General features: G+C 40.3%; 2 protein-coding genes across 18 annotated transcripts in view; both read left to right on the forward strand.

Moving 5' to 3' along the window:
• The window catches only part of FAM184A (family with sequence similarity 184 member A), a 113,134-nt gene extending 108,756 nt beyond the window's left edge, over positions 1 to 4,378 (forward strand). For 2 of the 14 annotated variants that reach the window (XM_060190536.1, XM_060190534.1), the window contains 2 exons: positions 1,987 to 2,222; positions 4,041 to 4,378. In XM_060190536.1, the coding sequence (XP_060046519.1) occupies positions 1,987 to 2,222; positions 4,041 to 4,110 (306 nt within the window). In that variant the 3' untranslated portion in view covers positions 4,111 to 4,378. Of the gene's footprint in view, positions 1 to 1,986; positions 2,223 to 3,013; positions 3,105 to 4,040 lie in introns of those variants that run through there. The other 12 variants (XM_060190539.1, XM_007521290.3, XM_060190543.1 and 9 more) reach the window with 10 other exon arrangements.
• Positions 4,379 to 14,714: 10,336 nt separating this feature from the next.
• Positions 14,715 to 27,606, forward strand: part of MCM9 (minichromosome maintenance 9 homologous recombination repair factor) — a 94,621-nt gene continuing 81,729 nt past the window's right edge. For 2 of the 4 annotated variants that reach the window (XM_060190545.1, XM_060190546.1), the window contains exons 1-3: positions 14,717 to 15,389; positions 19,308 to 19,625; positions 25,418 to 25,734. In XM_060190545.1, coding sequence (XP_060046528.1) covers positions 19,322 to 19,625; positions 25,418 to 25,734 — 621 coding nt within the window. In that variant the 5' untranslated portion in view covers positions 14,717 to 15,389; positions 19,308 to 19,321. Of the gene's footprint in view, positions 15,390 to 19,307; positions 19,626 to 25,417; positions 25,735 to 27,606 lie in introns of all 4 variants that reach the window. The other 2 variants (XM_060190549.1, XM_060190547.1) reach the window with 2 other exon arrangements.

Raw genomic sequence — 27,606 nt, forward strand, 5'->3', positions numbered from 1 at the left:
TGTCCCCTAACTTCCCATGATGCTTATCATACTTGTTTGGCTATACTGGCATAGTCAATAAATAATATCCAGTTGCAAAATTTTATCAAACATGTTCTATAAGCTGAAGGTTATTCTAGTGAATAATAATGGATAAATTATGCACATTCCCTCCTAGGGATGGCACATATTTTTGCAGAAATTAAAGCTCTAAAGTTTTTTTTAATTTACATTTTATTAACTAGCACATAATTCCTAATTTTTAATTTAGTCTGTACATCTTTTTTTTCTTTCAAAGCTCACAGAAACACTCTGTTAAAAATAGAGAATTTATCCCCCCCCCCAAGTTGGCCCTTCAATCTTTAAACAAATGTTCATTACAATCAGAATGAGTTAACTATTTTGGAAACTGAATGACTGAAGTAAGGAAGTCTGCAGCTATTGTTTCTTATCCTGACACAGTGCTTGGCATGTTGAAGGTTCTCTCAATATGAATTGGTGAATTTATGAATGGAGTTTATTTCTGAATTTTTGAATTTATCACTTAGGTTGGAATTTTTATTGTAAAGCAAGATGATTATTCTTGAAATAACATATAATAGAAATATTTACATTTTATTATAATAAAAATTTCAGTTATAAAACTGTTACTATAGCAGTTTTAACAGTAGTAATTTTAATGTCTTAAAATAGAAACCTTAAGTAGATTTAACTCTGCTCTCTGGTGTTTAGAACCAAAAAATGCAGAAGATGCATATCTGTAAGAACTTCTTAGCTATTGTTGATAGCTGACTTCAGTTTTAAGAAATTTTTCTGAAGGCATTATTCTTTCTTCCATTTCTTTCTCTTTTTTTATTATCTTTATTTGTTTTTTGGATAGATAGCCAGAAATCGAAAGAGGGAAGGGGCTGATAGAGGAGAGACACAGAAACACACCTGTAGCCCTGCTTCACCACTCGCAAAGCTTTCCCCCCTACAGGTGGGGACTGCGAGCTTGAACCCAGATCCTTGCACATTGTAGCATCTGTGCTCAACCAAGTGTGCCACCACTCAGTCCCTCTTTCTTTTCTTAGTCAGGCCAGTGAAGTAGCTCACTTAGTGCCTAGCTTGTAAGGAAAGGGTCATTTTACTCTTTAGTCACATTTTTCTTTCCAAACTCTGCAGTCATTTTGTGGAAGAAATTAGTACTTTAACTAGTACATGTAATTAGTAAAGTTTGAAAATATTCAAGAAATTTTATAACATGTATTTCTATTCTGCTTAGCAAGAGTATGCTCACTGAATATAGAGGCATAACTAAGAGTATAAAGTTAATGATTTACATACTGGTAAGGTTCTTACCGAGTTATATTCCTCATATATTTTAAATAACAAAAATAAAGACATTGATCACTTATTTTATAACCATAAATTATTCTAAACAATTATAGACCAATTAACAATATCACCAATTATTTGGAAAATGAAACTCAATGCAGATTTAATTTTCTCTGTTTTTCTAGATCGGCATTGGGACTGAAATAGAAATGTGAGATTTGTTTCAAAGTACTTTGCCAAGCATTTTCTCATTCCTTTTTTTTTTTTTCCAGGCAAGGACTGCCTCCCTTTGACAGATGACTAAAGTTCACAGATTGCTCTTTTAAAATTATATTGAATGCCTTCTCCTAGTTTAGCCCAAGTACATTTAACCTTATGGTGTCTGCAAGAGCTACCCTTTCCCCTTCCCTTTGCCTCGTACCTCTCCAGTTTTTCTTCACTTCTTGGCATTCTTTCTGCCTCTTCTCTATCAACCATTCCTAAAAATACCTTCCTCATTCTTTACCCTAGCAGCATGTGTATGTGTAAGGATTCCATGTAGGCAGAGAACACTTCCAAGGATCCCCAGACCACACTTTGGGTAACACTGGTTCACTTTAACATCTGAATTTAACATAAAGCTTCCAAAGTTTCTCAGTGCCAAATTTATATCCTCTACAGTTGCCTATTGTCTCATTTGTCCTCATGCAGGGACTATCCTCACATGTATTATTTTTAATGCAGCAAAAGAAGAAGAATGATAAGTCACCAACAAACAGGTTTGTGAGTGTTCCCAATCTAAGTGCTCTGGAATCTGGTGGAGTGGGTAATGGACATCCTAACCGCCTGGATCCCATTCCTAATTCTCCCATCCACGATATTGAATTCAACAGCAGCAAACCACTTCCACAGCCAGTACCACCCAAAGAGCCCAAGACATTTTTGAGGTGAGCCCCGTCTCACCAGTCATCTTTTTTTCTTTTCTTTTTTAACTTAGGAATTTACCTTCTTACATTGCAGAAATCCACTACCTTAAGAACAACCTACACGTATAAATATTACTGTGAAGTATTTTCAAAACTGATCACCTCTCTAGAGAAGTCCTTATGACTGTTAGATTTTTTTTCTAAACCTTTTCAGTTTTCTACATGCTTAAAGAAGTGCTAATTCATGTGCTTAAAAATCTAACATTTATGGATATTATTATCACCAATTTCCTTTAGCAGTATTAATTTACAGAACTTTAAAGCACTAAAGTTTTCATGTTTCTTAAGTTCATTTCCCCCAGTTTTGTTTACCAAACATATAACTATTCTGCTCATGGCAAAATGAAAATTACTTAAATTCTAGGAACTTAATGATAGTAAGTAAAAATACATAAAAAGCCAGTTTTATTATAACTTAAGTTCCAATTTTATAACCTCAGAGTTCTTAAGTATAAGAAAATTTTGAATGAATCCTATTATTTATCCATTCAAGTCGGAAATTACTGTCATTTCACGTTGACCTATTATTGATTTTATTTTGCTTTAAAATTTTTGTACTTATTCTTACTCAATCTCAGCAGTACCACCAGTAATGAATTTACAGTGACTTTTTTTTTGTAGACTAATGACATAAAGACTAGTAATTTTATATAGAAAAAAATTACAAGAATGAAAAAGTCATGAAACCTTTGAATTTATCTCCTGCTAAATATTTTGTGTTGCTTGTCCCCCCTGTGCATGGCTATGTTCAGGTATCAGTAAGAGCATGTGCATGAGCTCAAGGAACATGACTACTGGAGTTTCCATAAACATTGTTGCGCGCCTTGTAATGTCCCCCAGACGGTAGGGATTCTTTATTTTCTCAACTAGCTCAAGAATCTTTAGTTAAAATTAAGATAGGAAATACATGATGTAGCTCTGTGAATGAGCAGGAAATCGCTTTTGATTGCATTGTCTTTACCCGCCCCAAAATGTTTGTTTATGGAATTATGGAAGTTACATAGAAAACACACATAGTACCAGTATAGTTTGGTTACTATGTATGTTATATATTATATATATATATATATGCATCTGTAAGAAGTGAATAATCGGGAGTCGGGTGGTGGCACAGCGGGTTAAGTGCACGTGGCGAAAAGCACAAGGACCGAAAAGCGCAAGGACCAACATAAGGATCCCGGTTCGAGCCCCGGCTCCCCACCTGCAGGGAAGTCACTTCACAGGTGGTAAAGCACGTCTGCAGGTGTCTATCTTTCTCTCCCCCTCTCTGTCTTCCCCTCCTCTCTCCATTTCTCTCTGTCCTATCCAACAACAATGACATCAATTACCACAACAATGTTAAACAACAAGGGCAACAAAAGGGAAAATAAATATTTTTTAAAATTTTTTTAAAAAAGAAGTGAATGCTCATGTTGGGTTCTGAAAGGTGCTGAGAGAACCAAGATTTTGGTCACTCTTATATTGCTCAATTACTTGTGTTTTTATTTATTTTTTTAATTCATAGGTGACACTTTTCACAGATTTTGGGTTTTTGTAACTGTGATGTGGCTCCTTCTTAACTGACTTCATCTGAGCTCCACAGTTCTTCTACTCCCATGCGGTGAAGAACAAATCTAGTGTAGGGGGAGTAGATCTTTCAAAGTAACCTTCTAACATAGGGAATCAGTTGTCATCTACCCTGATGTTCTGTGTACTTTTCCCATCATTATACAAAACAGCTTAATGCTGGATTACATGTCTCTCTCTCTCTCTCTCTTTTTTTTTTTTTTATGAATTCAGTCCTCCTCAGAATGAAGCTTCTCCAGATCCCCAACGCCAGGAGTGGTTTGCCCGCTACTTCACATTCTGAAAGAATTGTGTTGGCACACCTCTGTGTGGACTGTTACGAGCATGATCTTAAACAGTTTGTTATGTGAAGAGGCTATCCGATGTTAAACACTGTGAATGAGAAAGTATTTGTTTCTCCAATTTTTGCACTGTAATTCCTGTGATGCCTATTGGAATCTCTCTAAAAGGTACTATGGTACATGTATAACTATTAACAGTTATTTTTATTTGAGATGGGAGAGTCTTTAACCTTTGTAATTACTGCATAATAAATTTTGTTAGAACAAACAGTAACGCTTTGCTTTTTTTCTACTAAGTTTGTAAAGTGGCAGTTTATTCGACATTAATAAATATAATAAAGTCAAGACAGGAAAATATAATCTATTTATTCCGATGTTCTGTATAACTGTCACTTTAAACTGTGTTTAAATTTATCAGATTATGCAGCTGGGAGATGGTTCAGGGCCTAAAGCGTTGGACTCTCAAATGTGAGATCAGGAGTTTGATGACCAATAATGCATGTGCCAGAGTGATGCTCCCTTTTTCTCACTAATTAACTAATTTATAAGATTAAAGTGACAATGATTAGGAAATTATACATTCTCAAGTATGTAAAATACTCACAACTTACTTATTCTGTGGTTTCTGTTATTCAAACAGCTGAAAAGCTTGACCTATTACAACTAATGTCTATGATTAATATTATACTTTAATACTTTATTGACAAAAGTTATTGGGTAAAGAGTCAATTTTATCTTAGTTTTCCTATCCCCCCCCCCAGTATCACTTACTTGAGGAAATACTGATTTATAGGATTGCTGTTGAACAAGGCCATCTTTCCTAATTTTCCCAAGATAGTTAAGAATAAATAATAAGTTAAGAATAAAGTGTATTCTTAAGTAAACCATCATCTTGTTTCACTTAGACCCTCCACCTCCCACTAGAGTTCCTCCTTTCTCCCTTCTGAGTCCCCAAATCTGCTGCAATAGTTCATTGAGTATTGTCTTTTCACCTGTATTATCCTTTGCTTTGTTTCTTAGATCCCACATGTGAGTGAGATCATCTGGTATTGTCCTCCATTTTGGTTTATTTCACTCAATATGATTCTTTCTAGATCCAACCATATTGTAGCAAAGGAGAACTTAATTTGTCTTAAAAGCCAACTTGTTCATCTTGAAAGAGGCAGTTATGTATTGGTATATGAACGTGGAACCAACGAATCACTATCACAAATGAACAAATCCTTTCATTCCTTGCAGTATCTATCCCATCTTGCAGGCTATTTACTATATTGATTTCTGTTGCGTGCAAAATAAGGCATCCATTTCTTTTTAAATTTTATTTACCTTATTTTTCTTTTAATTTATAAGACAGAGAGAAATGATAGGGGAGAGGGAGAGAGAAAGAGAGACATCGGCAGCCCTGCTTCAGCACCTGTAATTGAAGGCCAACATACTTGGGCTAAAACTTCAGTATCTGCCTGAAGTGTCTTTGAGCCAGGGCAAAAATATGTAAAGTTAAATTATTCTTATTATTGAAAAGAGGAAAGCTTGGGAGGAAAAAAAAAGTTCTGTCTGTGACTTCTAAAACTTCACTATATGATACAGATGGGTAAAATAGTTTTTTCAATTACCTCTAAAACAAAACAGATGAATCAAAAACTGTTTTCTTAAAGTAATCTAATGAAGGGAAAGGTTATAACATTTAAAAGTGACAGCCAGTCGGGGTGGGACAGGTGGTGCTGCACCCAGTTTACCATGCACCTGGACCCAGGTTCAAGCCTTCAGCATCCACCACAGAAGGGAAGCGTCACACTAGGTGAAGCAGGACTGTAGGTAGTTTCTCTTTCTCCTTCTCTTCACCTCCTCCCCTCTCAGTTTCTCCGTCCTGTCAGATAAAAGATAAAAATAAAAGACCGTGGGGAGGCCCAGGTGAAAAGCATGGTGGTAATGAAAACAAACAAATAAATAAATACATATATAAATAAATGAAGTTGGCACAGTGGGTTAAGGTCAGGTGGTACAAAGCGCAAAGAACAGCGTAAAGATCCGGGTTCGAACCCCTGGCTCCTCACCTGCAGGGGAGTCGCTTCACAAGTGGTGAAGCAGGTCTGCAGGTGTCTATCTTTCTCTCCCCCTCTCTGTCTTCCCCTCCTCTCTCTATTTCTCTCTGTCCTATTCAAGAACGACAACAACAATAATAACTACAACAAGGGCAACAAAAGGGAATAAATAAATATTTTTTAAAAAATAGATAAAGCAGCAAGTCCAAGGTGCAGTGGCAGAAGAGAACAAGGAGAATCTGAGGAGTAATTTTTAATTTTTATTTATTATTGAATACAGACTGAGAGAAACTGAGAGGGGAGGGGGGAGATGGAAAGACAAGACTCCTGCAGGACTTGCTTCACCACTTGTGAAGTTTTCCCGCTGCAAATGGGGACCAGGGGAATGAACCTGGGTCCTTGTGCACTGTACTATGTGTGCTTCACCAGGTGCGTCACTGCCTAGCCCCACACTGCTGCTTTTTTCAGAGTGAGCAGAGTAGTGAAATATGCTGTGAATTGATGAAGAATTAAAAAACTTAAAAAGTTGTCTGAGGTCCCATCTCACACCTGAGAGAATGACTTACATCAACAAATTAGGATATGACAAGTGCTGCAAAGGTTGTGTAGAAAAAAAGGGAATGCAAACGGGTACAGACTGTATGGAGAACCCTTACACAAAAATGGAAATAACTTATGATCTCGTGACACCACTCTTAGGCATTTATTCAGTGGACACTCAGACACTAATTTGAAGAGACATATGCGCCCTGTGTTCATAGCTGCATTGTTTTTTTTTTAAAATTTTTTATTTATTAAAAGAAAACATTGACTAAACCATAGGATAAGAGGGGTACAACTCCACACAATTCCCACCACCAGAACTCTGGGTCCCCTCCCCTCCCCTGATAGCTTTCCTATTCTTTAACCCTCTGGGAGTATGGCCAAAGGTCATTGTGGGATGCAAAAGGTTGAAGGTCTGGCTTCTGTAATTGCTTCCCCACTAAACATGGGCATTGACAGGTTGATCCATACTCCCAGCCTGTCTCTCTCTTTCCCTAGTGGGGAAGGGCTCTGGGGAAGCAGAGCTCCAGGACACACTGGTGGGGTTGTCTGTCCAAAGAAGGCTGGTTGGCATCATGCTAGCATCTGGAACCTGGTGGTTGAAAAGAGAGTTAACGTACAAAGCCAAACAAATTGTTTACCAATCATGGATCCAAGGGCTGGAATAGTGCAGATGAAGAGTTGGTGGAACCTCCATTTTGTAGAAAGCTAGTAGGCATATTTTAGTTATATTCCAAAGGGCCTGTGGCTATCGTAGATTTTTTTTTTTTTTCTGCCTGAGCATGAGCCTGAAATCTGATATGCAGGTGGATCCTAATTATTGTCTGGGGAGATGATGTCATGGCTGGCAGAAGGACCAGAAAGTTGGATCAGGGAAGAGAGTAGCTCCTAAATATGGGAAAGGTGTATAAATATTGTTGGTTGTAAACCCCATCGATTTGATGTGATCTGGGGCCCATATTCAGCTTAGTAGACTATGTGACCTCTGCATCCCTGTAGATCTGACCTCACATTCTGGGCCCTTAATCAGGGAGTCCTGAGATTCCCAAACAGACATGATGGGCCTAGACCTCGAATAAATCCCTCTCCCCATTGTTACCGATCCTTTCTGTCAGGAACAACACAATAGACTCCTTTGTGGGCCCCCATAGGACCTTGCCCTCAAGTTGGATCAACAATGGTAGAGAATGTTCCATCCTCCAAAGGGAGGCTGGACAATATACTCTATGCTACACCTGAGGAAGATGGGCCCTGATATTGGGGCAGCTTGGAACGTTCCTACTCATGACCACAGCTGCATTATTAACAATAGCTAAAGAGTGGAAGCAGCCTAAATTGCCCATCAACAGATGACCGGCTCGAGATATATATAGAATACCACTCTGCAATCAAACATGATGATGTGTCCTTTGGGACAAAATGGATGGAACTGGAGGTGATTATGCTTAGCAAAATAAGTAAAGAGATGAATCTAGAGATCTGATACACATTAAACTTGTAAAAAAGAAAAAAAAAAGCGAGCAGACTATTTCTAAGACTTGTGAGAACTATGGTGCCATCTTTGGGAGATGGGAGGGTGGGAACAGAAATTTGGTGGTGGGTATAGTGTGGAACTATACACGGCAATCTTACTCTCTTGTAACCTACTATTAATCAGAAACAAAAAATTTAAAAAGATGTCTAAAGTGAAAACAAAGTCATAAAAACAAACATTTTAGTGATATGATAAATTTCAACAACTATTATTCAGTGCATATTGTATGAAAGGCAGTGTTTTTAGGAGCTTCAAAGTCAAGAAACATTCCTGCTCATATTTTAGTAGAACACAAGTCACTGGAATGAATTCAAAGAAGACAAAATAGTAAGGAAAAAAAATAGAAACTACGAATTCTCAAGATCTCAGTATTCCCTTTACAAAGGTGGTCATGTAAGACATTCCTTTTTTTCCTTTTCCTCATAAGTGGAACAGTGCTGAGCAGAGCTATTCAGTAAAATAATACCGCTGAGCAAATTCTAAAGCACAGAGGTCTTGCTGAAACAGCCCCTGCATCAGATTATATTGGAAGGTACAGGGTGGATTTCTAAGCATCAGTACTGCGATGGAAAGTGGGTGGAGAGGAATGCATATGGTGGTAATAGCAAGGAGGGAGGGAGGGAGTGTGGGAGGGTGGGGGGGGGGTCAGGACAGAGAAGGCAGGACTGCTGCTAGCCTAAGCAACGTTTCTAGAAGGGAACCGTAGAGAAAGCTAGGAGACACGTGCCCAAAGTAGAGAAGCTGTAGTGCTCCACCCAAAGATTAAAAAGCTTAGCAAGAGGGGCTGGGTGGTGGCATACCTGGTTGAGAGCATGTGACAATGCCCAGGGACCCAGGTTCCAGCTCCCTCCCACCCTGCAGCCCCCTCCCCACTTGCAGGCAGAAAGCTTTACAAGTGGTTAAAGCAGTGCTGCATCTCCTCCACCCTCCATTTCCCACTTCCTTCTTCATTTCTCTTCATCTCTAACAAGTAAATTATATAGTTATTTAGTTATTTATTTTGCCTCCAGGGTTATCACAGGGGGCTTTGTGTTTGCACTATGAATTCACTGCTCCTGTGGCCTTTTTTTTTTGGTAGGACAGAAATTATAAGGGATGGGGAAGATAGGGAGAAAGAAAGACACCCGATGACCTGCTTCCCAGCTTGTGAAGCGACCCCCCTGCAGGGGGGGGGGGGGCTCGAACCAGGATAGGTGTGTGGATCCTTGCACTTTGTACTATGTGCGCTAACCCGGTGCACCACTGTCTGGTCCCCTAAAATATATTTTTTAAATCTAGCAAGGAAGTGAAAAGAGAACCTACTGTAGAATATACTCTCCATTCTCAACCCCTCAGGACTTGTTTTGACACTGTGACATATATTGACAGTGAATGAGAGTCAAATCTCAAAACTAGAGTCTCAAACAGTGAGGAATCACTGTCCCATGCCCACAGATCAGGCACTGCCTCGAGCAGGTTCAGCACAGTGACCGGTTCCCTCCTACTCTTTTTTCTCCAAACCCAAACAGCTTGTACACCATTTCCTGCTTCCTCTGGTTTGTACAGCAGGCAGTAGTAACTAAAAAAAATAAATCAATAGGGCTGGTGAAATAATTCCCTTGGATAATGTAGTTATAACCACAGAAATACAACAAAATAAATCAATCTAAACTATATAATAACATGAGAGACTTATTAGTAGAAAAACATACTAAGTAGAAACATAATAGAGAATTATATATTTTAAAGTCCCAAATCTAACTCCTAGAGATGGAAAGGATGAAATAAGTAGAAACTGATAACACACACACACACACACACACACATTTGTAAGAGAGTCCAGTGAAGGGGCAATAGCATAATGGTTATGCAAAAAACTGTCATGCCTGAGGTTCTGAGGTCCCAGATTCAATTGCTGGTGCCACCAGAGGCTAAAGTTAAATGACAGTGAATGCTCTGATAAAAAATAAAAGTTTCTTTTTAAGTCCAAAAAATTTAACTTTGAGCTCTATAGGTCATTGTCAAGTAGCACAGTATTACTATCTCTCATTCCATTAATTATGCAATTTTGAGTCACCACTTTTATAATATATAATTAAGGAACACTGGAACATGAGCAAATACATAGTTATTTTTCTTAAATCTCTTTAAATTTCTTGAAAAGATACTTGATACTTCTAGCAATATTTTCTGACCCAGCATATAAGAAGCTTGGAATAGCCCCCTTCATCCTAACAAATAAAAAATCTAAACCTCTGAAAAATGAAAAACTTAAAAAAAAATTTTTGCCTCCAGGGTTATTGCTGGGGCTCAGTGCCTGCACTATGGATCCACTGCTCCTGGAGGGTTTTTTTCCCCTTTTGTTGCCCTTGTTTTATTGTTGTTTTGGTTATTATTATTGTTGTTATTGATGTCATTGTTATTGGATAGGACAGAGAGAAATGGAAAGAGGACGGGAAAGATTGACACCTGAAGACCTGCTTCACCACTTGTGAAGTGACCCCCCTGCAAGTGGAAGGCTGGGGGCTTGAACCGGACTCCGTATGCTGGTCCTTGCGCTTCGAATCATGTGCGCTTAACCCACTGCCCCCAAACGTGAAAAACTCTTTTCAACTCTATAAGGAAAGTGAGGTCAGAGGGCCGGGTGGCGGCACATCTGGTTGAGCGCACGTTATAATGTGCAAGAATCTGGGTTCAAGCTCCCAGTCCCCACCTGCAGGGAGAAAGCTTCACAAATGGTGAAGCAGATTTGCAGGTATCTCTCTTCCTCTCTATCTCCCCCTTCCCTCTCGATATCTATCTCTATCAAAGAAAGATAATTTAAAAAAAAAAGCGAGGTCAATGCCAAACTATGGCAAACTAGAGAGACAACAGGCTAGTACAGAGGATCACAATTTACCAGAGCATAAACTCACAAACTGAGCCCCACCTGACACACACACTCAGCCTCGGAGCCAGTACTTGCTTAGGGAAACCTACCTGTACTTGATGAATTACTGGAGGTTCCATGTGGGCAAATCTGAGAATAGTAATTCTAGAAGGACCCACTCACACGTTTTATTTATAGTAGCTAACTGGCCCTAACATTGAATACCGAAGGAAAAAAAAAATTGGTTTCCAGCAACGGGTAAGGAAAGGGAACCATTTTGAAATACACCAGACCAATCTGTTCTACATAAAATCTGTCCTCAGGTGAAGTTATTTAATAACAGCCTACCCTGCTCATGTTAAGTTACCTACACCTCCATATTCATGGCAGTATTATTTGCAGTAGTCCAGACATGAGAAAAATCTAAGTCTCCATCAATGGACAAATGATTAAAGAAGTTGGATGTATACACAAGGCAATAGTCAATGGTGTTTTTTTTTTTTTTTTTTTAAAAGGAACTCCTAGGCAGGAAGATAATTTTCCCTGGTGGTCTGGGAGGTGGCACAGTGGATAAAGCACTGGACTCTCAACCAGGAGGTCCAAAGTTCAATCCCCAACAGCACATGTACCAGAGTGAAGTCTGGTTCTTTCTCTCTCTCCTCCTTTGTCTCTCATAAATAAATAAATTCTTTAAAAATTTTCCCTGGAGAGTGTATGCTGTACTATGGGTTCGAACCCCAGAATCATACAGGAGTGTGATAGTACTGGTAGAAGCTTGATGCTATGGTGTCTTTCCCTCTCTCCAGTTGAAACTAAAGACAAAACAACAACAACAACAACAAAAATGAAGAAGTCTGCAGTGAGCATGAAATTGTATATGCCCTGGCACTGCAACAAGAAACAAAGAAAAAGAAAAAAGCCTAACCATTTGTTATAGCACTGAGAGATCTTGAAGACACTATGCTAAGTCAAACAAGTCAGACAGAGAATGACTAGTACTGTTAATTTCACTACTTATATAATCTCAAAAACAAACTCCTGGAGAAAGAGATCAAACTTGTGAATATGACACAGGAGGGTGCGTTGGGTGGGGGAATGAAATAAAGTGATCAAAAGGCAAAATTTTAAATTAAATACTAGGAATGTAATGTATTGATGCAACAGTGTGGCTGACCACAACTAGAACTGCTATATATATATGAAAGTTAAGATAGTAAATTCTAAGAATAACATCACAAGGAAAAAAATTATTTTCTTTTATTGTATATAAGATGTGTGAGGGGCTGGGTGGTGGTGCACCTGGTTGAGTGCATGATACAATGTGCAAGGACCTGGGTTCAAGCCCCCAGTCCCCACCTGCAGGGGGGAAGCTTCACAAGTGATGAAGCATGGCTACAGGTGTGTCTCTGTCTCTCCCTCTCTATCTCCCCCCTCTCGATTTCTGTCTCTATCCAATAAATGAATAACGATAATAAAAAATAAAAAAGCTATGAGTGAGCCTATTATGGTAATCACAGTATAAGTTTATCTAGCATGTTGTAAACATTTCAACAGATGGACAGATGATGCGACTGGTTGGTGCTGCACCTGGTTGAGTGGATATTATAAGTGCAAGAAGCTGGGTTTTAGTCCTGGGTCCCCACCTGCAGGGGAAAAGTTGTGTGAATGGTGAAGCAGTGTTGTAGTTGTCTCTCTTTCTCTTTCCCTCTCTATCTCCCCCTACCCTCTTGATTTCTGGCTGTCTCTATCCAATAAATAAAGATAATAAAAACCTTTAAAAATGATGAGAATTATGTTGTTCCAGGGTTATATTTAGTTGTTGTTTTCGACGGGTTATGTTGTTTTCGCCGGGCTGGCTTCACAGGCGGGTAACAGACGACCAGGGACTCATGGTTGAGCTGTAGGCAGTATCTCTTTATTCATGCAGGACGCAGCACAATCTAAGCTGAGCTAAGCTAAACTCAAGGTACAGTAATGTAAAACTCACAATGCTGTCTTATATATAATATACTTGCCAAGTAAGGTGGAAACAGGATGTGACATAGAGAGGGTGGAGAGAAAAGTGACTGGTGAAAATCAGAGTGTGACAAAGAGGGGGCAGATTAGGCGAGAATCCTATCACTGAACCACAAATGCCCTGGAGGGAGGGTGGAACTTGTTAACAGTGGTTATGTAAATAGAATGAAGTGGTTATGTAAATAGAATAGTGTTAAGCAGGGGGGATTTAAACCAAATTAAACAGAAGGGGTCTCATGCATACCAACATTTAGTAGCATGTTTCTCAGATTCTATGCAACCTCCCCATAAACTTACAGTAGAGAGGATGGGATGTGGAATTCTGATAGTGGGAATTGTTTGGCATTGTACCCCTGTTATCTTACTGTTATCAGTCTTGTTAATCATTATTAAATCACTAATAAAAATTTTTAAAAATCAACTGTGTTTTTATGGATGGGTTAACAACTTTCTATTCTGTCCCAGGTTCTCTTTGCCAGTCTTTAGTTATCCATTCTGTTCCCATATATTTGACCAATCTTTCCCCCCCACATTCCATTATGTATAAATTAGATAATACTTGACTTCAGCCTTTTTGGTCCCTCCCTCCAATTGTTTGGACTATTTCTTTCCATGTAAGTTTTAAAACTAGTCATTTTCGAGTTGGGCAGTAGCTCAGTGGGTTAAGTGCACATGGTGCGAAGCGCAAGGTCTGTAATTCTGGTTCGAGCCCCTGGCTCCCCACCTACAGGGGGGTCGCTTCACAAGCGGTGAAACAGGTCTGCAGGTGTCTTTCTCTCCCCCCTCTGTCTTCCCCTCCTCTCTCCATTTCTCTCTGTCCTATCCAACAACAACAACAACATCATTAATAACTACAACAATAAAACAAGGGCAACAAAAGGGAATAAAAAAAACTAGTCATTTTCTCTGAAAAATGGGAAGTTTGAGGAGTGGTTGCATAGAATCGGAGAAACATACTAAGATATATAACCCTGGAACAACATAAATCAAGCAATTATAGAAGCATGACCTTCCACCTTCTGTACCCAATAAAGTTCTTTGGTCCATGCTCCCAGAGGGATAAAGAATAGGGACACTTCCAATAATGGAGGGGATAGGACATGGAACTCTGGTGGTAGGAACTGTATGTTATTTTACAATATTGTTAATCATTATGAAATCACTAATAAAAATAAGATAAAATAAAAATCCTCTTTGTGCTTGCATCCCAGCAGTTGTGATTCTTTATCCCTCTGGGAGTATGGACCAAAGAACTTTATGGGGTGCAGAAGGTGGAAAGTCTGGCTTCTGTAATTGCTTCTCCACTGGGTATGATTGTTGACAGGTCGATCCATACCCCCAACCTATTCCTACCTTTTCTTAGTGGGGTAGGGCTCTGGAGAGGTGGGGTTCCAGGACACATTGGTGAGGTCCTCTGCCCAAGGAAGTCAGGCTGGAATCATAGTAGTGTCTGCAACTTGGGGACTGAAAGGCAGTAAGATATAAAACAGGACGAAATGTTTAATAAACAGGATCCCAAAGGTAGAAATAGAGCAGATGAAACTAGGGGTCTTAGTAATGTGGGAAAAAGCTAGGGCGTCTATTTTAGCTATGTTTCAAGGGGCCCGTGACTTTAGTAATTTTTGCACAGCCGATTTTTGACAGGAGTACAAAGACTACTCAGTGGAGAAGAACAGCTCAGACAAACACTGCTGCTCAACATGCAAACGAAATTAACCTAAACCACATCGGTGTAATTATACTGATGGGAAGAACCATATGCAAAGAGAAGCTCAAAAATGGATCGGAGAGTTAGACGTAAAATCTTCTACACTTAAAAAAAAAGAAAAAACATCCTAAAACGTGTAGACGATAGTGTGGGAGAAATTTAGCGGCTTTGTCAGAGCTGTCAGAGCAAAGCTTGTTCCATATACCGCATCCCTCCCCTCCCCTCCCCTCCCGGGCGGCCGCTTAGTCCCCGCCCCCAGGCTGAGCCCCGCCCACCTCCGCCCCAGCTCGCCCCGCCCCCTGACTGAGCGTCCCGGGCGTCTAGCGGGGTGCGCGCAGGCTCCATTCTCCTCCCCCCGGAAGAGCCGCAGTGGAGGCACTGCCAGGCTGGTCCTGCGTCGACTGCGAGCGCCTATTCTGCCGGGGCGCGAGCCAGGCCCGCCCCAGACCGCGCGCTCTCGCGCAGGCGCCCCGCCCCCGACGGCCTCCTCGTGCACCCGGGCCCACGTCGCGACCCCACCGCCCAGCCGCCGCGTTCCAGGGCGCCGCGTCTCAGGAGCAGCGCCCCTCGGTGACACTGAGCGTCTGCCAGTAAGTGACAACCGCTGCCTCGTTTCACCGTCCTTTCTTTCCTCCCGCAGTTCACCGCAAGTCTCGCCCACATCTGGTCTGTTGAAGAACTATTCAACTTCAAGTTCGGTTGGGCGACAGGCGGGTCTGGGAACCCTGCCCGGGAGAGGCAGACCCCTGCCGAGGGAGTTTAAGGCAGAGGCTGGATCTAGAGACAGAAGTGTGTAAAGCACTCCTGCAAGCACGACTCGCCACTATGGTTGCGGCGCTGGCGGGGAGGCAGGCGGGCGGATAGACTGGCCGGGAGGCTGGAGCGAGAGGGGGCGGAGCCTGTGGGAGGGGCGGACATGGGGCGGGGCCCCTGAAGGGTGGGCCGTGGGGCAGCGCGCGGAGAGGGGCGGAGCCTGTGAGATGGGCGGGAAAGGGGCGGGTCTTCCTGAGCGAGGGGAGGGGCGGGGCCTCCCGAGCGAGGGGCGGTGCTCCTGGAGGGTGGGCCATGGAGTCTGGGCAGCAGGCTGCCCTCGCGCACACTTAATAGTTGCTGTTTTTCTTTTTTCTTTTTCCTTTTTTTATTCCTTTCTCTTTCATTTTTCCTTCCTTCCTCCCTTCCTTTCTCTCTCTTATTTTTTTTCTTTCTTCCTTTTTTTTTTTTTTTTTTCGTAGTTGAGTTATTTTAGTCTAACGGATAAAGTAGCACAATGGTCTGAACTATTCAATAGAAGAATGGGAAGGGAAATTGAAAGTTGTAAAACCCCAGGGGGCCTGGAGGTGGCGCACTTTGTTAAGGGCTCACATTACAGTGTGCAAGGACCCTCTTACAAGCTCCTGGTCTCCACATGCAGGGGGAAAGCTTCACAAGTGGTGAAGCAGGACTGCAGGTGTCTCTCTGTCCCTCAATTTCTGTCTCTATCCAATAATAAAAAAAGATATAAAAAAAGTTCTAAATCAGTATGTCCACGAAAGCTGTCTCCAACTAGGCAATATTTACAGGGTTAATATACTTCTTAGGAACGCTTTTACTCAGCTATTGAAGGTGAATGGCATTTAAAAAACCAGTACAATTTGAGCAGAGGTAGCTAGCATAATGGTTATGCAAAGAGACTTTCATGCCTGAGACTTATAAGTCCCAGGTTCAAAGAGACTCTCATGCCTGAGACTTCTAAGTCCCAGGTTCAATCCCCCGCACCACAATAAACCAGAGCTGTGCAGTGCTCTGGTGTTTCTCTCTGTGTCTTTTTTTCTCTTCATCTCTCTCAAAAATCAAATAAATAAAATACTTTTTAAAAGTTGCACAATTTAATCAAAACTTACTTTGAACAATGAATTTTATGACTGTACTCTTTCTCCCTGACGTGGAACTCTCAATTTGCTGCAAGTTTAATACTGACGTGGTAGTCTTAGATTCTTTTTTGTATAGTTTTGGGAATCCAGCTTTTTATTTTTTTATATTTACTTATTTATTCCCTTTTGTTGCCCTTGTTTTATTGTTGTGGTTACTGTTGTTATTGATGTCATTGTTGTTGGATAGAACAGAGAGAAATGGAGAGAAGAGGGGAAGATAGAGAGGGGGAGAGAAAGAGACACCTGCAGACCTGCTTCACTGCTTGTGAAGCGACTGCCCTGCTAACGTAGGGAGCCTGGGGCTGGAACAGGGATCCTTGAGCTGGTCCTTGCGCTTTGCGCCATGTGTGCTTAACCCGCTGCACTACCGCCCAACTCCCCAGCTGTTTATTTTTAAGAAAAGACGAAGGTCTTTTGCATAATGTTATGCAAAAGAGTTTTATGCCCCAGGTTCAATCTTCAGCACCACCATAAGCTATCAATGATCATTGCTCTGGTTAAAAACAAACAGGCAAAAAAAAAAAAAAAAAAATACTGGAAAGAAAGAATATAATAGAATAAATAAATAAGTATGGAAAATGCTTCTGTGCCTAAGGCCTAGAGGTCCTGGATTCAGTTCCTGGCACCGCTACCATCTAGAACTGAGCAAAAGATAACAAACAAAAACTAATGGGTAACACTACTGTATGATTAGTTCCCCCTCCCAGGTGCTCTCTGCTTTATTTAGCTGAATTTATATCATCTAAACAAATCAGTTAACAATGTAGCCATCATAAATCGTTCTCATTAATTTACTTGGATGTCTAAGAATGTATCTCTTAATCCCACTCTTGTAAATTGTCAGGATTACCTTCTCACTTGTAAATTATCAGAATTCCTGGCTTAACTGTGGTATATTCCATTAACTTGTAACTTTCACATCTTCCATAGTAGTAGAACAGTAGAACAGTAGTAGAACAACATATTGCTAAATATGTCAGCTGTAATAAATATTTAGGATGCTAAGGTTTTAACTTCAGAATGGTCTCTTTTAATAACCTTTTTCAGTTTGAGGACAATTCAGTAAATATTGGCCAAATAAGTCAAATAATGTACACTTATTTTCCAGTGCTTTTTCATTCCAAATCAAGTAAGAGGTAATTAATTTATTTGTTAATGTTTTTGACACCTGGGATATTGCCAACCCATTTAAATTAACCACCCTATAGTCCTTATTCACTTTTGTCATCCTTAGACCACATTTGACTTTATTTCCTTTGGTTTACTGAGAGCATAGAAGACCTTTCATTTTCTTTTTTTTTCTTTTCTTTTTCTTTGCTTCTGTTTTACTGGCTAGGACAGAGAGAATTGAGAGGGAAGGGGAAGATAGAGAGGAGGTGAGAAAGACAGACGCCTGCAGGCCTGCTTCACCACTTGTGAAGCTACCCCTGCAGGTGGGGAGCCAGAGGCTCAAACCAGGATACTTGAGCAGGTCCTTGCTGTGTGCTGTGTGCACTTAACCTGTGTGCCACCCCCCCTCATACAGTACTTGTACTTAAAAGATTTGTATGTGTACTTGAAAATAGAATGGTGTTACCTTTTCAATCTGTAGATAATAATTTATTTTTCCCCACCTGCAGAGGGAAAGCTTCACAAGTGGTGAAGCAGGGCTGCAGTTGTCTATCTGTCTCTCTTACTCTCTATTTCTCCCTCTTCTCTCAATTTCTCTGTCTATCCAATAATAAAAATAAATAAATAAAATATTTTATTTCATTCTTTTTCCAAAGCACTGCTCAATTCTGCCATGTGGCAGTGAGGTTTTTTTTTTTTTTGTTTTTTTTTTTTTTTTTTTTGCGTAACCATTATGCTATCTCCCCCACCCCAGGCATAAATTTTTAAACAAAAATGTCATGGAAGTTACATAAGCAAAATATAAATTGGTATATATTGCCATTTATTTTCAATCCTAGTTATCATTTAAAGACCAATTTTATTTTTCTTTCCTCAGTTTAATCTAGTTTCTTTTTATAACTATTGGTGGTTGTTTTCACTAATTCAGAGTTTTCCTGGAATAATAAGAAATGATAGTAAATCAGTTCACCTTTAAATGTAAATACCAACCTGTTAATTATTCAATACTGAACTACCAACCTGAAAAAGTGTATATTACATATATATATGAATGCACATGAATGTGTTTGTAGTTAGTGGGGAATGAAAAAAATGAGATGAAGTTAATAGTCTTTATATCAATAAAACATAGAATCAGTACTAATGTTTAAGATTTATACTTGAGATGCATAGCATATAGTTAAAGAGAAGGACACTTTAAAACAGAGTATTGAAGAGGAAATTTGGGGAAAAGTTAAACCATTTTGGGTTTGAGTATCTTACTGTAATTTTAGATTTAACTTCACTCACATAAGAAGATATATTTACTAAGTGACTATAACAGAGAATTCAGATAACTCATATCTAAGTAATGATGAAATTCAGATATGTTGACAATCTAGAATATATTCTATAAGTTAGAATGATCTATAGCTAAACAGTCATTGTGTTCATCTGTATGTGAGTCTAGAACATGTAAGGTAACGTGCACTTATTCTCTTTCTTTAGTTACCTAGACCGAGATGAACAACGAACAAGTTACACTGGTTGGTCAAGTATTCGAGTCGTATGTTTCAGAATACCATAAGAATGACATTCTCCTGATCTTAAAGGAAAAAGATGAAGATGCTCATTTCCCAGTTGTGGTTAATGCCATGACCCTTTTTGAGACAAACATGGAACTTGGGGAATATTTCAACGCATTCCCCAACGAAGTACTGACCGTTTTTGACAGCGCACTGCGAAGATCAGCCTTGACAATTCTCCAGTCCCTTTCTCAGCCTGAGGATTTCTCCATGAAGCAGAATCTTCATGCCAGGATATCAGGTTAAGAATTTTACTTAATATCATCAAAAGCTTTTTTTTTTTTTACAAGATTTTTTTTTTTTGCCTCCAGGGTTATTGCTGGGGCTCGGTCCCTACACCATGAATCCACTGCTCCTGGAGGCTTTTTCCCCCCCTTTTGTTGCCCTGGTTGTTTTATCATTGTTGTAGTTATTATTATTGTTTCCATTGCTGTCGTTGTTAGATAGGACAGAGAGAAATGGAGAGAGGAGAGGAAGACAGAGGGGGAGAGAAAGATAGACACCTGCAGACATGCTTCACTGCTTGTGAAGCGACTCCCCTTCAGGTAGGGAGGTGGGGGCTTGAACCGGGATTCTTATGCCGGTCCTTGCACTTTGTGCCACGTGCGCTTAACCCACTGCACTACCGCCCAAATCCCAAGATTTTTTTTTTTATCAGAGAGACCAGAACACTGCCCAGCTTTGGCATTGGCAGTGGCAGAGATGAAGCCTTAGTGTTCTATATGCAAGTCCTGTACTCTTGCTGAGTTATGTCATTGGCCCTGTTTTTTTTTTTTTTTTTAATAATGTTGCTAGGGAGTGGATTAAAATCCTTGCATATGTGTGAGACTGCAAAATGACCACCCCCGCCATTTCTGCATAAGGGCTAAGGGAGAGAAAATGGTAGTGAGAGATAGGACAGAGGAACAGAAATGAAAGCAGCACACCAGCATCCATGGAGCTTGTTTGGTGCTGTTTAGTGCTGTCACACGATGCTGAGGATGGCACCCAGGCTTCACACAACACACACACACTGTGCTTGCTAAGTTTTCTCCTGGCCCTCTACTTAAAGGTTTTATTGCCTTGTTACTTTGTAGGAGTTTCTTGAGAACTCATAAGACATACTAAATTCAGAACATCAAGAAATAGTTGATGTTAATACTTGGAAAGATACATGTTGTCTAGTTGGTTAATGGTCACTTTTAGAATAGATTAATGATTTTATACAGTCCTAAACATTTGGAAGACTGGGTACCAGCCATGCCAATTGAAGAGTATGTGAAGACAATTACGTCTGTTTACTTATTATAGATACACTTCTGTGTGCATAAAACTGTAATTAGGGTTCAAAAAGACAATTGATAGTTAATGTTATCATCACATTATTTGTTAATTGGGTTAACTTTGAAAAGTCCTTTTGTTATGGTTTGCTGTACAGTATCCAGTATCTTGTATATAGCTGTGCTATTGGATGCTTCTAATCTACTTGGTCTAGGCTTTTGAGAGAGCCCGCGTATCAAATACACAGCCTATATATTAAAAAGATTCAGTTTGTGTTTTGAAAAACTTTGAGACATACAATTGATTTTCCCCCTCTCATATTAATCAAAAAAAAAAACTGTAATTAGAACAGCTTTATGGACTTTAGTGCCTGCTAACAGTAAAATAACTGACAATACAGGGAATTACAAAAGCGGCAGATGCTACCAGTGGTACCAAAAATATTTTAGAAAATTGAAAAAAATACATTGAGGGTACCAGGCAGTGGTGGATCTAATTAAGAGCACATGTTGCCATCCGCAAATACCTGGGTTCAATCTCCGGCTCCCTACCTGTGGGTCTGGGGAGCTTCAAGAGTGGTGAAACAAACACTGAAAGTGTCTCTCTCTCTCCTTTACTCTCTCCTTTCCCTCTCAATTTCTCTGTCCTGTCTAATAAAGAAGGGAGGTATGAGAAAGGAAGGAAGGAAGGAAGGAAGGAAGGAAGGAAGGAAGGGGGAGGGAGGAAGGAAGGAAGAAACAGTTGCCAGGAGTGATGGGTTTGTTGTACAGGCACCAAGCCCCAGCACTATCCCTGGTGGCAATATAAATATATTTACATATTGAGAGGCAGGAGGATGGGGGACACAGAATTTTACGTGTTTTTACTATGATGGAAATTCAAAGGGCCTCTTAAATTACTCTGGTCAGTCTGTGGGTTTGCTAGGCATTCTGAAGTTAGGCATGACATCAGAGTAACAGCTAATGTTCTGTGGCCTGACTCTTGTGAGTTTAAAGGGTTTTTTTTTTTCTTTCTTAAATTTTAACATTTTGACAATATAAATTCACCTAAACAATGAGTTTGCTTCTGAAACAGAAGTAGAGTGAGAAGGGTAGAACTGGGTTACAGAAATATTTCTTTATTTTATTTTTAATTTTAATCTTTTTTTTTTTTTTTTTTTTTTTTACCAGAGCACTGCTTAATTCTGATTTAATGTGGTTCATGGGATTGAACCTGTGACCATGGAGGCTCATGCATGAAAGTTTTGCATGATTGTTATGCTGTCTCCCTGACCCCTGGCATGTCTTAAAAACCACAGTAGAGACAATGAAATATATTATATTAATGCATAAAAATTCACACTGTGCACCACCAGCATAGTCCAGGTGATATTTCTGCAGCATTTCAAATTCTCAGAATTCAAGAATCCAAAGAAATTGTTATTACAGTCACTTTTCTTTTCTTTTATTTATAAAAAGGAAACAGTGACAAAACCATCGGATAAGAGGGGTACAACTCCACACAGTTCCCACCACCAGAACTCTGTATCCCATCCCCTCCCCTGATAGCTTTCCTGTTTTTTAACTCTGTAGAAGTATGGACCCAAGGTCATTGTGGGATGCAGAAGGTTGAAGGTCTGGCTTCTGTAATTGCTTCCACACTGAACATGGGTGTTGACAGGTGGATCCATACTCCCAGCCTGTCTCTCTCTTTCCCTAGTGGGGAAGGGCTCTGGGGAAGCAGAGCTCCAGGACACATTCATTGGTGGGGTTGTCTGTCCAGGGAAGGCTGGTCAGCATCAGGCTAGCATCTGGAACCTGGTGGTTGAAAAAAGAGTTAACATACAAAGCCAAACAAATTGTTGACCAATCATGGACCTAAAGGCTGGAATAGTGCAGATGAAGAGTTGGTGGTGGGGCATCCTCTATTTTGTAGATAGTTAATAGGCATATTTTAGTTATATTCCAAAGGGCCTGTGGCTATACTAGTTTTTTTTTTTTCCCCTGAGCCTGAAATCTGATATGCAGGTGGATCCAAGTTATTGTCTGGGGAGATGATGTCATTTCTTTACCTGTTCATTTTCCCCTCTTTTTTGTAAAAATAAATAAATAAATAAACTATATATATATATATATATATATATATAGAGAGAGAGAGAGAGAGAGAGAGAGAGAGAGAGGGAGAGGGAGAGGGAGAGGGAGAGGAGTTTCTCTCTAGCATGTGCAATGGTGAAGATACAGTTTAGGACCTCTCCTCATGAAAGGAATGTGTCCTGCTCACTGAGTTGAGCCTCCTCCCAAGCTACTTTCTTATTTTATTTTATATATTTATTTATTTGCCTCCAGGGTTATTGCTGGGGCTTGGTACCTGCTGCTATGAAGGCTCTGGAAGGCTATTTTTTCCCATTTTGTTGCCATTGTTGTTATTATTATTGTTGTTATTGCTGTCATTGTTGTTGGATAGGACAGAGAGAAATGGCGAGAGGAGAGGAAGACAGAAAGGGAGAGAGAAAGATAGACACCTGCAGACCTGCTTCACTGCTTATGAAGTTACTGCCCTGTAGGTGGGGAGCTGGGGGCTTGAACCGGGATCCTTATGCTGGTCCTTAAGCTTTGTGCCATCTGTGCTTAATCCGCTGCATGACTGCCTGCCCCTCCCAAGCTACTTTCTTTTGTCTTTACTTTCTTCATCTTTCTTAGAAGTTGATTGATTTTGTTTATAATTAAAACAGCAAGTTGGGTTGATAATCCTGCTTCCTACTTGGATATTCACCTGTGTACTTATAATAAATAACTCTAATGACTGCAAATTTAAAATTAAAATAAATTTGGGAGTTGGATGGTAACGCAGCGAGTTAAGCGCAGGTGGACTGGAGTAAGGATCCCGGTTCAAGCCCCTGGCTCCCCACCTACAGGGGAGTCACTTCACAGGTGGTGAAGCAGGTCTGCAGGTGTCTGTCTTTCTCTCCCTCTCTCTGTCTTCCCCTCCTCTCTCCATTTCTCTCTGTCCTATCCAACAACGACATCCAGAACAATTACAATAAAACAAGAAGGACAACAATAGGGAAAATAAGTAAATAATAAAATAAATAAATAAAAAGTAAAAAAATGTCATGCTAACTGACCAGTAGTAATATAGCATGAATGGAATAAGAACTTAATTAATTCATTACAGAAAAGTGGAAATTAAAAAAGGGATGTAAATATTTTGAAAAGTATTACCAAAAATCTTTGTTAAAAAAAAAATATATATATATATATATATATCCTTTTTTCCCCCTACCAGAGCACAGCTCTAGATTCTGGTGGTACTGGAACAAAACCTCGCCATCTGTGGAGTTGCTTTCACTTGCTCTCAGGTCTTGCAAGCAGTGCTGGAAATTTGATCCTGAACCTCTCTGGTGCACTGCAGGTGCTCTGCTGCTCAGCCACCTCCCTGGCCACTCCCATCTCTCTGTCACTCAGCTCTGTGACTCAATCAAGTCAGCTTTATACAGGGCATGTAACAGTATATAACTACTATAAGGTAGTAATGGTGACATACTGTATCTAGGTCCTACTGAGATAGACATTTTTGAGAATATAGGTCCGTTTAAGTGAGTCTCGATTGGCGGCCATGCGGTAGCGAAGCAGGTTAATTGCACATAGTGCTTAGAGCAAGGACCCGCGCAAGGATCCTGGTTCGAGCCTCCGGCTCCCCGCCTATAAGGGGTGTCTCTTTACAAGTGGTGAAGCAAATCTGAAGGTGTCTATCTTTCTCTCCCATCTCTCTCAATTTCTCTCTGTCCTGTCCAACAACAAAAACAATGGAATGGTGGATTTGTAGTGCTAGCACAAAGCCACAGTGATAACCCTGGAGGCAAACAAACAAACAAACAACAAATAAGTCTTGATTATTATTTCATCTAGCTACGTACTTTTAACAAGTTTATTCATCATTGTTATTTGAAGTAATTCCTTTTTATTTCTCTTTATTGAGTTGATTGGGATTTTTTTTGGAATTATTATTTTTTTAATTACCTTTATTTTGTTTGATCGAAACTGCCAGAAATCAAGAGAGAACAGGGTGATAGAGAAGAAGAGAGGCAGAGAGGCACCTGCAACACTACCACTTGCAAAGCTTTCCCCGTGCAGGTGGGGACTAGGGACTTGAACCCCGGCCCTTGCGCACTGCAATGTGTGTACTCAGCCAGGTGCGCTGTCCCTGGAAATTTTTCTTAATAGAACATAAAACTGGAGTTGGTGTATTGCACCAAAGTAAAGGACTCTGGGGTGGGGTTGGGGGGATATTCAGTTCCTGGAACATGAAGGTAGATAGAGGTAGACGTGGAGGCGGGGGGAACGGTTAGATTGTTATTTGGAAAACTGAGCAATGTTACACATGTATGAACTACTATATTTTATTGTTGACAGAAAACCATTAATCACCCCAGTAAAGAAAAAAAAGGTAAAATAAATAAATAGGTTAAAAAAAGTATTCCTTAAAAAAAATAGAACATAAAAGGATTTTCCCCCTGAAATTATATTTTCTTTTTAAAATTTTTTTTTATTTTCTTTATTTATTGGATAGAGATATCCAGGAGTCGAGAGGAAGGGGGAGATAGAGAGAGGGAAAGAGACAGAGAGACACCTGCAGCACTGCTTCACCACTTGCAAAGCTTTCCCCCTGCAGGTAGGGACTGGGGACTCGAACCCGCGTCCTTGAGCCTGAAATATCCCATGAAGTTATATTCTAATGTTTTTGCTTGACATAGATTTTTTTTTGTTTTGTTATTTATTCTTTTTATTTCATCAGGTTTACCTGTCTGTCCTGAGCTGGTACGGGAGCACATTCCTAAAACTAAGGATGTCGGACATTTTCTGTCTGTCACTGGGACAGTGATCCGGACAAGCCTGGTGAAGGTCCTAGAGTTTGAGCGGGATTACATGTGCAACAAGTGTAAGCATGTGTTTGTGGTCCAGGCTGACTTTGAGCAGTACTACACCTTCTGCCGACCTTCATCATGTCCCAGCTTGGAGGGTTGTAACTCGTCAAGATTCACCTGCCTCTCAGGCTTGTCTTCCTCGCCAAGCAGGTGTAGAGATTATCAGGAAATCAAAATTCAGGAACAGGTAATGATCAAATAAGGGAGGAAAATAACAAATTTAAGGGCTTCTTTTTAAAGCTGTGGCAGACTGCTGAGACTAGTGAACACTGCATGGGTAACAAATGGAGACGGTGGGGCCTGGGTGGTGGTGTACCCAGTTGAGCACACACTGCTGTGAGCAAGGTCCTGGGTTCAAGCTCCCTGGCCCCGCATGTGGGGGACAGTTAGATGAGCAGTGAAGTGCTGCAAGTCTCTCTCCCCCTTGTGATCTCCTCCATTCCTCTCCATTGCTCTGTATTTATACAGAAATAAATAATTTTAAAAAGTGGAAATTGTGTTATTACAATGTAGAAGATATAAACATCGGAGTAGGCAGAATTTGGGGTGTTTTTTTTTTTGTTTGCCCAATTAAAAAAAATTTTTTTTAATATTTATTTCCCCTTTTGTTGTCCTTGTTTAACATTGTTATGGTTATTATTGTTGTTGTTATTTACGTTGTTGTTGGATAGGACAGAGAGAAATGGAGAGAATAGGGAAGACAGAGAGGGGTAGAGAAAGACAGACACCTGCAGACCTGCTTCACCGCGACCCCCCTGCAGGTGGGGAGCCTGGGGCTCGAACCTGGATCCTTACACTGGTGCTTGCACTTTGTGCCACGTGCGCTTAACCCCCTGCACCACCACCCGACTCCCTGTTTGCCCAATTTTATCTGCTTTGCCAAAAGAAGTATACATAAGCACTTTGATAAATTTCAAATAATCCTAGTTTTCCTTTACTTTGAGCTTAAAATGAAACATTTATTTTGTCTAAAAATGTAGGTGGAAAATTCAAGGCTAGCATTTGGATTTTTCATTATAGAGGACAAAGAATCTTTCTGCCTTTCTACATCATTCTTAACATCTGGAGATAAATATATTTACACATACGTGTGTGTGCACACATCCCTTCTTTTTTTTTTTTTGGATAGAAACAGAAATTGAGAGGGGGGGAGTCAGGAGGTAGCGCAGTGGGTTAAGCGCAGGTGGCGCTAAGCTCATGGACAGACTAAGGATCCCAGTTTGAGCCCCTGGCTCCCCACCTGCTGGGGAGTCACTTCACAGGCGGTGAAGCAGGTCTGCAGGTGTAAACTTTCTCTCCCCCTCTTTGTCTTCCCCTCCTCTCTCCATTTCTCTCTGTCCTATCCAACAACGATGACATTAGTAACAACAGTAACTACAACAATAATAAAAAACCAGGGCAACAAAAAGAAAATAAGTATAACAAATAGACTAAAAAAAAAAAGAAATTGAGAGGGGAGGAGGAGATAATAGAGAGAGAGGTAGAGAGAGACCTGCAGCCCTGCTTCACCACTTGTGAAGCTTTCTCCCTGCAGGTAGAGCCCAGGGACTCAAGCCTAGTTCCTTGTGCACTGTAATGTGAGTGCTTAACCAGACACACCACCACCTGGCCCCTCACACACACTCTGTTAATTGGGGGGGTCTACACCTGGCTTGTATGGTTATCTATGGTGTAAATGGTGGCTTCAGCTCCATCACATATGTATCTAATCAGATAACAGGAAATGGGGGATGTGCAAAAGCATCTGCCTTTGAACCCAAGTTTCTACCTGTCTTCCTCAAAGTCTCCCACAATATGACTGCTCAGTTTTTTTTTAAAGAATTTATTTATTCATGAGAAAGATAGGAGAGAGAGAGCCAGACATCACTCTGGTACATGAATTGCCAGGGATTGAACTCAGGACCTCATGCTTGAGAGTCCAATGCTTTATCCACTGCGCCACCTCCCGGACCACACAATATGACTGCTCATACTTTGATCAGAACTTAATTATGTGACCACTTCCAGATACAAAAGAGCCTGGGAAATATAATAACTTACTGGATATTGGCCATTGTGT

The sequence above is a fragment of the Erinaceus europaeus genome, chromosome 4 (assembly GCF_950295315.1).
Source record: "Erinaceus europaeus chromosome 4, mEriEur2.1, whole genome shotgun sequence".
Lineage (NCBI taxonomy): Eukaryota > Metazoa > Chordata > Mammalia > Eulipotyphla > Erinaceidae > Erinaceus > Erinaceus europaeus.